This window comes from Mastigoproctus giganteus, chromosome 4, assembly GCF_048544385.1.
Source record: "Mastigoproctus giganteus isolate SK-2022 chromosome 4, ASM4854438v1, whole genome shotgun sequence".
NCBI classification, from domain to species: domain Eukaryota; kingdom Metazoa; phylum Arthropoda; class Arachnida; order Uropygi; family Thelyphonidae; genus Mastigoproctus; species Mastigoproctus giganteus.
The window spans coordinates 242,935,475-242,948,824 of NC_143578.1; the positions used below are offsets into that span (position 1 = coordinate 242,935,475).

At 37.2% G+C, this 13,350-nt stretch overlaps 1 protein-coding gene across 4 annotated transcripts in view; it reads left to right on the forward strand.

Moving 5' to 3' along the window:
- stmA (Protein EFR3 homolog stmA) overlaps window positions 1–13,350 on the forward strand; it is a 227,380-nt gene that overhangs the window by 166,159 nt on the left and 47,871 nt on the right. For all 4 annotated transcript variants that reach the window (XM_090371261.1, XM_090371260.1, XM_090371258.1 and 1 more), the window contains exons 12-13: window positions 7,032–7,204; window positions 11,987–12,221. In XM_090371261.1, the coding sequence (XP_090227387.1) occupies window positions 7,032–7,204; window positions 11,987–12,221 (408 nt within the window). The remainder of the gene's footprint in view (window positions 1–7,031; window positions 7,205–11,986; window positions 12,222–13,350) is intronic.

Here is a 13,350-nt window from a genome sequence, read left to right on the forward strand (position 1 = left end):
GTAAAATCCATGAAGGCAGAATTTTCACTGTTATGAAGAGTTCCAGAACTTGAGGGCATATATGGGATGCAAATAAATTATCAGGCATAAGTTAGTCTGTAATCAAGTCACAAAAGAGGTTAGGCAAGCAAAGTCAGATTACAAGAAATCTTTGCCAGTGGATGCAAAGACAAACAGCAAGGACTTCTTTATTTACGTAAACACCAGAAGGAAGGGGATGCATCAAATTGGTCTACTCTATCGATGGTTTAGCTGTTGATGATCCTGCTAAGGTTGCTGTCAAACTGAATGAGTATTTTGCATCTACATTCATACATTCACACAAGTTGAGAATGAGAGTAGCCTTGTGCAGGCGAAGTTTTTACTGCTCCTGGAATAGAGAAGTTTTTTTCTGTTTTATTAGCTTAAATTGGCATATTAACTTATTCTCTAGAGTATCTTTTATTCCTAGTTACGATACTTAGTTTAAAGTTTAACTTAGATAGAGATTTTGTAGGTATTACTTAGTATCAGTAAGGGTATCAAATCCACGTGTTACAAGTTGCAGCTCTGCTGAACGAGAAGTTTTTTTTTTAGCCATATTTAACCGCTTTATTGACCAATTGTTATATTAAATTATTTTCTAAAAGTAGCTTATAGACCTATTCAGGATCTTTAGGTTATTCTGAATTGAGACAGCGAGATTTGGAAGTTAATTAATACTTAAGTGTCCGTAGATTTACCATTTGTAACTTGCCGCCATTGTTATACGATACAACGTTATATCCCGAACTAGATAGCATTAGCTTAGTATAGTATGTAATATAATATAATATTGTCAATTAATCAGTAAAATCTATTAATCTTGTTAAACTTCATTGTCAGTTAAATTGTGCTTTTTAGCTAAATACATATAACGACTTAGATTTTACAAACGTAACATAATTAATTAACACATAACTTGATACGGAAGTTATATAAACGGAACTCGTAGATAATACTCGATACTGAAAAATATATATAGCTTTATAACTGTGTTGGATACAAGTTTAGGGTTATAATTTTGTACTGAAATTAAAATTTTATTGAAATTAAATTGAGATCATTTCTCAGACCAGAGGAGCAAAGCAAAAGGCTCAAGCTAATGGGAGTGCTGTGGCTCAGGGGGAGAACTGAGGGGGGCAGTTGCCCTCTGAATCACTGTCTTTGTGTGCGCGCGCGCGATGTAAGGAGTGTAAGGAAATCAGGCAACAACTCAGCGTTGTTATGGGCCTATATTGAGAGCTTGAAGGACAAGGTGGATGCCCTCGAAGAATCTAAATTGAGGGGCCCGTCAAGCTTTCAGCTGCCCACATCAAAGGCAGATCTTGCACTTGGTCATCACGCAACACAGCGGCAACCCCAAGGCAGGATGCATTGGTCCCACAGGAACTAGTAGTTGTTGGTGACTCTATTGTCAGGGAAACAGGGAACATGGTATGTAAAAAGTATAGGTGGAACAGGACCAGGGTATGTCTGCCAGGGGCAAAGGTTGATGACGTAGAGCGGATATCATCTTTTAAGGGCACAAAAGGTGATATAGTTGTACACGTTGGCACTAATGATATTAAGAGTAGGAGACCGGCAGAATTACTTAACAAGTACAGGTCACTGTTGAAAAAAAAACCATGGATTAGGATTGAATTTGAAAGTGTCTGCATATCTGCCCAGACACAATAGGAGGGAGTATATGATTAGAGCCTTGTCGATCAATTCAGCCCTGGAAAGTTTGTGCAAGGCTCAAGGGGTAGAATTTTTTTTAGCCTGGTCTTTACTTGTTAACAGGAGAGACTGCTTCTACAGGGATGGAATACACTTAAATAGAAAGGGTGCAAGAATATTTGCTGATGTTATCGAGGCAGTGTTAGGTGGATCGGAAACCTGCTAGCTTGGGGGGGGGATACAAGGACTAATAGATTAACTGTAGCCACTGCAGAGGTGAAAGTGATTCTTGTACTGCTTCTATTGGAATCAGCAGTAGCCTGAAAAGCAAGATGCAGGGTATTTCAGAGATTGCTATGAGTCATTGCGGTACAAGTAAACATATGGGTTGTGTTAGGGTGGCTAGGAACAGATGCATGTATACTGGCGTGTACACCAATGCTAGGAGTTTGGTAAATGAATTTGATGAATTTGAGGTATTGCTCAAAACATCAAAGGCAGATATTGTTGGGATATCAGATACGTGGTGTCACACAGATATAAGGAATGCAGAATTGGAATTTGGGGATTACAATGTGCACAGAAAGGATAGACAGGATAGGAAGGGAGGAGGGGTTATGCTGTTAGTTAAGAAACACATAAAATCCAAGGAAGTGAAGCCAGTCGACATTGCTGGGCAGTGCAGTGTCGTCAGTTTGGTGTGACATAAGCATTGGGAGATCAAAATTGAGAGTAGGAGTGTGCTATAGGCCTAATGACTCTGATGAGTATAATGAGCAATTGTGCAGAGAAATAGTGGGCCAGTACATCAGAGAGTCTTATGGGGGATTTTAATTTCCCAGATATTGTCTGGAATTTGTGGTTTGGTCACTCACACACAAGCAAGGCTTTTGTGGATTTATTGGATGATTGTTTTCTATATCAGCATGTTCGGGAAGCAACTAGAGGCAGTAATACTCTTGATCTGATTATCAGTAGTGATTCTTCAATGATTAAGAATCTGCAGATAAAGGAACCATTAGGTGGCAGTGATCACAGTGTGCTGAAGTGGGATTTACTCAAAGAGGTAACTACCATCAGGGGTAAAGGGAAGGGTTTTTGCTTTCATAAAGGCGACTACAATGGTCTGAGACAGTATTTAAATTCTATACAGTTGGACTAACTGATGATGTTACCAACAGCAAATTCAAAATGGGAAGCATTCAAAGAACTTATCTTGGAAGCTACTAGGCTTTATATACCAACTAAGAAATATTGTTCAAGGTTTAGGCCTAAATGGGTGTCAGATGAACTAATGAGACATATAGCAGAGAAGAAAAATGTATGGGATACATATAAATTAATGGGTGACATGGAAACCTATGATAGATATAAGCTGGTCTGTAACGAAGTCACAAAGGAGATTAGGCAGGCAAAGGCAAAGGCAGATCATGAGAAATCCTTGGCAAAGGTGCAAAGAAAAACATTAAAGAGTTCTTTACTTATGTAAACTCTAGAAGGAAAGGGATAAATCAGATTGGTCCACTGGATATTGATGGTTCAACAGTTGAGGATCCTGCTCAGGTGGATTTTGCATCTACATTCACACATGAGGAGTTATTCAGGAAAGGGAATGCCAGCGGTGATAGTAAACTCTGGCAGGAAGCTATATGATTTTGTAATAACTGAGAGGAAAGTGGAGGAGAAATTGTTGAGGATAAACATAAAAAAGGCACCCGGGGTGGAGGGGATCTATCCAGTTATATTAAAGGAGGCAGCAAAGGAAGTAAGCAAACCCTTAGCCATAACTATGAGAACTTCTTTGGACTCAGGTAAAATACCCATAGACTGGAGATGTGGAAATGTGACCCCAATTCACAAAGGAGGATCGAAGGCTGACACAAGTAATTATAGACCTGTGAGTTTAACTTCTGTTCCAGGAAAATTAATGGAGGCACTGGTTAAAGAAGCTGCAGGATCATCTAGACAAAACTTCAGTTATAGCTCGGACACAGCATGGTTTTGTTAAGGGAAAGTCTTGCCTGACCAATTTGATTGGATACTATGATGCAGTCACAAAAGAACTGGATGCAGGTACTAACTTTGATATTATATATTTGGATCTTAGAAAGGTTTTTGATACTGTTGCACATGGATGACTGCTACACAAATTGGAGCAGTGTGGCATTGGAGCCAATTGCTGCTATGGATAAAGGGATTGTTGAGGGGGAGAAGACAGAGAGTGGTAATCAATGGACACTGCTCATCGTGGACTAATGTTATTAGTGGATTCTCTCAGTGTTCAGTTTGGGTCCATTGTTGTTTTCTGTATTTATAAATGATATTGATGATGGTATATCAATATTAATGTCCAAGTTTGCAGACGATACAAAAGTTGGCAGGGTTCTTAAGGATATTACTGATGCTATGCTGCTGCAACAGGATCCGGAAAGGTTGAACAGATGGTCTGAGTGGTGGGAAATGAAGTTTAACATTGGCAAATGAAAGTACTACATATGGAAAGCAGTTATCCCAGAGCAATGTATCAAATCTGTGGGACTACACTGACAGTGGTAGAGAATGAAAAGGACCTGGGGGTAATTGGGCAGGCAGATATGAAGTTTTCTGAGCAGTGCAGGCAGGATGCAAGAGTAGCTCATGGTGTCTTGTCAATGATATACAGGAATTTTTTTTGCAGGGATAAGGAGGTGATTATTCCTTTGTATAGGACAATGGTCAGGCCACACCTTGAATACTGTATACAGGACTGGAGGCCTCATTTCGAGAAGGATGTAGAGCTGCTGGAAGAGTACAGAGAAGGGCAACAAGATTAGTGAATGGAACAAAGGGTTGCTCTTACGAAGAAAGGCTTCAGTTTTGCAAATTACAGTGTCTGGAGACTAGTCACCGGCGAGGTGATCTGATAGACGTGTATAAAGCATTGAATGGTTTGAGCATGCTCAATGCCGATGGAATTCTTCCTCTTGCTCAGAATAATCACCTGAGAGGGCATAAATTCAGATTGAGGAAAGACAGATGTAGGATAGATGTGCGGAAATTTGCCTTTAGCCAGCAGGTAGTTGGTTGGTGGAACAGATCTCCGTCCCTTGTTGTGGAAGTTGTTAGCCTAAATAAATTTAAGGCTCAGCTGGACAAGTATTTTGAAAGAACGGAGGGGTGAAATGGGAGGTTTTTTTTTTTTTTTTTTTTTTTGATGCTTGCTTTCTTGCATCATATGCCTCTACTAATGCCAATGAAAAATTTTTTGGGGAAGTGGAAGACAGAAGTTTATCAAGCTCTAACAGAAAGATAAATGATTCTGTAATAAGTGAGAGGAAAGTGGAAGAAAATTTGTTGCAGTTAAACATAAAGGCACATAGGGTGGATGGGATGTATCCAATTAAATTACAGTAGGCAGTGAAGGAAGTAAGCAAACCCTTAGCCAGAATTATGAGAGCAACCTTGGATTCAGGGGAAATCCCCGCAGACTGGAGATATGCGAATGTATCCATAATTCAGTAAAGCCGATCAAAGAGTGACACAAGGAATTGCAAACCTATTTAATTTCTGTTCCAGGAAAATAATGGAGTAACCTGTTAAAGAAGTAATGCAAGATCATCTAGACAAGACTGCAGTTGTACTTCAGACACAGCATGGGTTTGTTAATGGGAAATCTTTCCTGGCCAGTTTGATTGGATACCACCATGTGGTCACAAAGGAACTGGATGCAAAAAATAATTTTGATATCATATACTGTGATTAGATAAGCTTTTGATACAGTTGCACATAAGACTGCTGTACAAAATTGGAGCAGTGTGGCATTAAAGGCAAATTGTTGCTGTGGATAAAGGGATTGAGTGGGAGAAAACAGAGAGCAGTAATCAGTGAACACTACTCTTCAGGATTAATGATATTAGTGAAGTCCCCCATGGTTCAGTGTTGGGCCTATTGTTGTTTTGTATATTAATGATATTGATGAAGGCATTTCAGGCTTAATGTCCAAGTTTGCAGATGATACAAAGGTTGGTAAGGTTGTTAATGACAGTAAAGACGGTATGCTACTATAGCAAGATTTAGAAAGTTAGGCAGATGGGCTGAGGAATGGCAACTGAAGTTTAACATCAACAAATGCAAAGTGCTGCATATTGGTATAAGTAACCCTTGAGTAATGTACCAACTATGTGGTACTACATTCAGTATAGTGGAAAATGAAAAAGAGCTGGTGTTAATTGTGCAGTCAGATATGAAGTTCTCTTTACAGTGCAGACAGACTGCCAGGAGAGCTGATGGAGTTTTGTCAATGATATACAGGAAATTTGCTAGCAGGGATAAGGAATTGATTATACCATTGTACGAGGAAATTGTCAAGCCAGATCTTGAGTGCTGCATACAGGTCTGGAGGCCTCATTTTATGAAGGATGTAAAGTTGCTGGAACAAATACAGAGAAGGGCAACGAGATTGATGATGGGAACAAATTTTGGTTGTGCAAATTGCAGTGTCTGGAGACTAGGCACTTGCAGGGTGATCTGATTGAGGTGTTTTAAGGCTTTGAATGATTTTAGCAAGCTCAGTGCCGATAAGATTCTTCCTCTTGCACAGGTTATGCACATGAGGGTCTATAAATTCAAGTTTAGGAAGGATTGTTGCAGAAGAGATGTGTGGAAGTTTGCCTTTAGCCAGCAAGTAGTTGATTGCTTGCTGGCTAAAGGCAGCAAGCAATTTCAACTTCAGTAACAAATGGAATAAACTTCCATTTGTTGTTGAAGTTGATAGCTGAAATAAATTCAAGGAAGAACTAAAAATATTGGAAAGAATGGATAGGTGAAACTGGAATTATTATTTTTTTTTTCTCTCGTTGATACTGTATAAGCTTGGTTTCTTGCATGATATGCCACTACTAATGGTAATAAATTCAAATTATAGGTGAGAAAGTTTGGGCTAAATTGTCGGAAGTTTTCTTTTGGCGAGCAAGTTGTTGATTGCTGGAATAGGTTGCCTTCGCAGGTAGTTGAGGCTGACAGTTTTAATAAATTCAAAGGTCAACTGGATAGCCCCCCTATGTAAAGAGGAAAGCAAATGATTTATATTTCTTATCTACTTCCCCCCCCCCTTTTTTTTTTTTTTTTTTTTTTTGTCAGTGGCACATAATCCTGTGGCTTCTTTGCACTATATGGCTATTACTATTGTTATGTGAATGGTTTTTCAGACTAAAAGATTTTTGTTTTCCTGACGTTTATTGGTCCAGTTTTGAATGTAATTTTCTTTTTTAATAAAAATCCTTTCACTTCCATGCTTTTAGGTATAATATGCTAATTTTGTTTTCCTTGCATTTGTTCTTTAAATTTTATGAAAATATTTTGCGACTTTGCAGGTAGGCACCAAATACCGTACTGTTCAACTAGCACAGGCATTTCCTTCAGCTTTTCTTCATCCCTTGCTGCAGATGTCACTTGCTCCAGATCCTTCTGTACGTTTATTTGTTCAGCAAATCCTTCATACTCTGCTGGATCGCCACAACAATCTGAATAAGCTCATGAAACCATGGTAATTTTCATTATAATGATCCTTTTTTAATGATAATTTTCACGTTCAATTAATATAAATTGATCCTTTGATTGTATTGTGAATATTCTCATTACATTAGTGTTTTATGCTTTGCATTTCAAATTATGATAGGGGTAAACATTTGATGCCAACAACCCACACACAGTATTAAAGATTTTCTTGGAAAATATTTTATTAATCAAAATGAATGTTTTCCTGTGAATGCAAATATTAATTATAAATTGTACTTAATTGAAAAATTGATTGTACTTAATTGTACAATGAAAATCCAGATATAAGATACTAACAGACTTAATGGGAAGCGGGTGGTATGCAGCAGAAAATATCAATTTCCTCATATGATAAGCAAGTAATAGTATGTTCCTTAACAGCTGGTAGTGTATTCCACATCTGTTTATTGTATGTGATATCATTACAGATATAGACTAGAAAATACAGTGTCATCCAGTTTTTGCATGCAAAATATAGCACACCCACAGAAATGCACTGTAAACTTATTTCTACTACTTAGTAGAAAATATCTTTAGTAGAAAAGATGACATTTGAGATGAATAATAACACTTTTCAAGAAAATGAATTTTTTCTATAATAGATTACACCCATTATTCAGACTTTGTTCCTCAGACTGTCACCTCTTTGTGCCAAACCCTCCACTTCAATTTTGGAAACAAATCAAAATTTGAAGGACTGAGTTCCATACTCTTGACAGGATGTAATAAAATTTCCCAGTTTCCTTTTTTTAATTGTTTACATGAAAATGATATAAACTGTACAATGATTGATGCCAACGACACATGCAAACAAGTTCTGTTTCTTTGAACAGTTCCCAGATTTTTTTCGGTAACTTTGTGAGTTTTAGTATATTGATGCCTTCCAGATCAAGCTGAATTCAACATTGGATTTGCAATATAAGAAAACAGTGTTTTCAGTGAAAGTTTGTGGCCTGAGTTTGAAAGGTGTTCAAAATTTCAAGCAGAAATTTTGAACAGTGTTCAGAATTTCTACTTAACATATAACACTTCAAATAGTAACTCATCAAGTTTCATGCAGTTTCAATAACATCTGTTTTTTAATTACAGGTCCTAAAGTCAACAAAGTTATGTGAATAAGGAAAGATAAACAAAATCAATCACCGTGCAGTGATCCAACATTTGAGAAAAAACTAACTGATGCCAAAGGCAATTCATGAGGGTATTTATGAAGAGGATGCCCTCATGTTCCATGGTTAAAGAATTCGGCAGCAGAATTTAAACTAGTGAGAGAGAGAGAGAGCCTGGTATTTCCTTGCTAGCTTCTGATGTATTATCTTGGCTACCTGGTCATGCCTATGAGTGTACTCAGTCTGGGTGATAACCTTTCATCCCGTGGTGATGTATTAGATTGTTTCTGAGGCCAGGTGGCATCATCGATATGTGTCATCGGACACTCCAGGCTCCTTGGCGATGTTTATTATTATTATTATAATAACGAACAAAAGTAATACTAATATGTAATGTGCTAAACATAATAGCAAATTAGTTTCCCGTTATATGTTCATTAGGGAGAGTTACTAGCATCCCTACGTTTTTGTCTCTCAAATTAAAGTTGGCTAGCAATTTTTTTTTTTTTTTTTTCATGTAATTTTATAGATTGGTGTGCTAATTTAATAATGACATTTCTTTTTATTTACTGAAGGTGTCACTATGTTCAGTAAATGTCTAAATTACTAAATATAACTGAATTCTATCTGCTATCAAAGCTTCTGCCACATCTGCTATGCTATACTTCTATCTCTTATGCAAATTCCTGCAGTTGTCCCTTCCTTGCTGTATTCGTTTTTGCAGCCACATCAGAAACAGCAAGTTGATGTGTCATTTTACCAGTAGTATAAGAGATACCTACATTTTAAATTTTGATCCTGTTTGTTGGGGGCCATTATTAAAATATTTCCTAAAATAAAATTGTTTTGTGGCATTGTGAAAATACTTTTGAGTGTTAACTTTATTTTCAATTGGAAATATTTTACATGCAAAAGTGAGATGTGCATTTTTCCTGCCATGTTTCTCTGCAGATTTTTACAGCTCATTGCACTCATCAGCAGCAAAATGATTACAATTAACAGATTCGCAACATTTTAAGGTTTTTTTCACAATATTGTGAGCACTAATGTATAAAATGGACATTCTAGCAGCTAATTCACAAAGGGTAATTCGCCTATCTTCATCCAACATTTCTTGGGCTTTTGCGATTTGCTCAGGAGTTGTTGGGCTGACCAGCTCTTGGGTCATCATGCAACAGACTCACAGCCTTCATTGTATCACTTGTGCCATTTAAATATGGCCATTCTACAAAGACACTCAATACCATATACGTCATTCATATCTTTAACTGTTTCCACTGCATTTAAACCCTGTCTGACACAATAGTGAATCACATATTGCTCTTCAGTCTAAGTTCACCATACTACTTCAAAATGATCGTCAGTGACACGTGACTAAAAAACTCTTCACAGAACATCAGCTTGACAAGTATTGGCATGTGCACACAGAGTCTGCTCAGTAGTGATCAGGAGAGCACCTCTAGGGGCAGTTATGGAAAGTTAGCATTAGTAGAGGCATATGATGCAAGAAAGCAAGCTTATTCAGCATCAGCCAAAAAAAAAAAAAAAAAAAAAAAAAAGCACAACCACTACTCCCATTTCACCCCTCCGTTCGTTCGAAATACCTGTCCGGCTGAGCCTTAAATTTGTTTAGGCTATCAACTTCAACAACAAGTAATGGAAGTCGATTCCACAAACCAACTGCCCGCTGGCTAAAGGCAAATTTCCGCACATCTATCCGACATCCGTCCTTCCTCAATTTGAATTTATGCCCTCTCAGGTGATTATTCGAGCAAGAGGAAGAATCCCATCAGCATTGAGCATGCTCAAGCCATTCAAAGCCTTATACACCTCTATCAGATCACCTCGCCGGTGACTAGTCTCCAGACTCTGTAATTTGCAAAACTTAAGCCTTTCTTCGTAAGAGCAACCCTTTGTTCCATTCACTAATCTTGTTGCCCTTCTCTGTACTCTTCCAGCAGCTCTATATCCTTCTTGAAATGAGGCCTCCAGACCTGTATACAGTACTCAAGGTGTGGCCTGACCAATGCCTTATACAAGGGAATAATCACATCCCTATCCCTGCTAGAAAAATTCCTGTATATCATTGACAAGACACCATGAGCTACTCTTGCAGCTCGTCTGCACTGCTCAGAGAACTTCATATCTGCCTGCACAATTACCCCCAGGTCCTTTTCATTCTCTACCACTGTCAGCGTAGTACCACAGAGTTGATACGTTGATCTGGGGTTACTGTTTCCCATATGTAGTACTTTACATTTGTCAATGTTAAACTTCATTTGCCACCTCTCAGTCCATCTGCTCAACCTTTCCAGATCGTGTTACAGCAGCATAGCATCAGTATTGTCCTTAACAACCCTGCCAACCTTTGTATGGACAGTTCAGACAGTAAACAAAAAAAATCTTGCACCAGTCCCAAATTGAATGATCACCCTCATATTTTCCTTTTAAGCAACTTCTATGAATAATATTTTATATAGTGACTTATTGTGAACACAAAAAAAAAATCAGATTTAATTCCACACAGTGAAGGTGAAAGTTTGCAATTGTGATCAGACTTATTTGTTTGGCTGCCATGTTTATTCAGTCTTAACATTCTCTGCTGTTGACATGATGTCATGTCAAGCTGGTCACCAGCTTGCATAATGTACTTAGCAAGAGCAGTTCATGCTTAGTTACAAAGCTAACAGAAAGTGATAACGGTAATGTTATTTCTCTCTCTCTCTCTCTCTCTCTCTCTCTCTCTCTCTCTCTCTCTCTCTCTCTCATGGATTATAAGTATTAAACAGCAAATAATATCCTGAGACATGGATACTCTCACTCACTTTTTCTCTCTGTGTTTCCCTCTCTCTACTCTACTATACATATTGAAATGTGTTACTAGTAATGGCAACACAAATGAAACTTTAGCAGTCTTGTTAATCACGTGCATGAAATTTATTAAGTTTCTCTACGGCACATTTGTTATGTTTTTCATATCGACTAAATCAATGAAACTAAAGATTATTAGTATTTTAAATTAGAATTACAAAAATTCTGCACAGTGTTAATTAATAGGGTATCTGACAATTTCTCCTGATTAATTAATGCCAACCTATTTGTACTTGAACAAATATTTTGAACCTGTTTAAATCAAAATAGGCACATTTGCTCATTGAACTTCAGATTAACATAGTTTTACTGTAATATAGAAAATGGCACCATGTGATGGCTAAGGATTTAACGTCGGAGGAGATGTCTTATATTGTGAGCTTTCTTTCAGCTCGTTGCTAACAAAAGTGATAAAAGGGGAGTCAAAAAATTAATTTTTGCTGCATCCTTCTGTCATTCCTTCTGATTGTGGTGATGATCCACTCATGTCTGACCTTTGATATCGGACATAAAGATATGATAATAACGGCCAGACACAAGTGAAGCTCAACATCATTAACAGAAGGAACCAAATAAGGATGTTAAAAAAAAAAAAATCAGACTGTTTGGTTTCGAACTACCTTTTAATTTTAATCTCTAACTTAATTTCAGTTTTGTTATTTACCTGGGAGTTATGTATAAAAGTTTTCACATAAATTTAACTGTCAACTATGGTCAACTACTGTGTATATTATTATATTCTTACCAGTCGTACAACACTAGCCAACAAATTACTTATTTGTTTCTTTTAGCATTGATGCTCCATTACCACAGCTAAATGTTGAGAAATGTTCTCGCCAAGATACGATGTTCTTTAAGAAGAATGGACCAGAGATGTTACTACATATTTATGATAATGTCCAACTACCTAATAATACTCAAGAAAATTTTGAAGCTCTCTATACTACTCTAGCACTTTTATGTGTAGAGTTGGGAAGTGACAATGAAGCAATGATTGATTTGTTGCGCATCATTTTTGCTATACAGGTTTGCCCTTTTAAACTGAATTTTCTATTTATTATAATAGTGTTTACATAATAGTTAAGTTTGTAATTTGTCTGATTCACTCATACCAGCATTGGAAAAATCAGAAAATTAATTTGATACTGCTACATCATAATTGTAAGCTAGGATAATGCCAGATCAATAAACCTCTGTGCTCATGTTTTCAGTTATTTTAAATATTGGTGTTGGAGTGGGTGAACCTTATACTCAACCAAAGTCCATAACAGACAGTTTTTACACTTTTTTATGTTTTGATTATGAAGCCTAATCTATTCGCTCCTTAAAAGTCTCAAATTAGAGAGATAATAAATTCCATCTTTTAAACAGTTGAAATGGTAACATTGATCCAATAACATTCACTGTGATTTTAGAGTAAGAAAGCAGCCATTCAGAGTATTGAGGTATATATGGTTTTGCATTGTGAGTACTTTCATTTGCTATATGTTAATTTCTGACTGCACAAGGGCCACTGTTATGAAAACTGTTGTTTTGGCTCACTGATCTAATTGTCAAGATGTTGATTTTTTTTTTTTTTTTATGAAACCCTAAGCATGAGAAGTATTAGAACCTATAGTACTGGGTACTGTGCTTGGATTGAAAGTTGAAAGAAGATACTTATCGACATTAGACTTGAATTTCTGTAGATTGCAATTTTCAGGAAATACATGTAACGGGAAGTTGTTCCAGGGAATGGAAATTGAAGGAATAAATTAGCATTAGCATTAGTAGAGGCATATGATGCAAGAAAGCAAGCTTATGCAGCATCAGCCAAAAAAAAAAAAAAAAAACTTCCACTTCACCCCTCTGTTCGTTCGAAAAACCTGTCCAGCTGAGCTTTAAATTTATTTAGGCTATCAACCTCCACAACAAGGGATGGAAGTCTGTTCCACTAACCAAATACCCACTGGCTAAAGGCAAATTTCCGCACATCTATCCTACATCTGTCTTTCCTCAATTTGAATTTATGCCCTCTCAGGTGATTATTCTGAGCAAGAGGAAGAATCCCTTCAGCATTGAGCATGCTCAAACCATTCAAGGCTTTATACACCTCTATCAGATCACCTCGCCAGTGCCTGGTCTCCAGACACTGTAATTTGCAAAACTTAAGCCT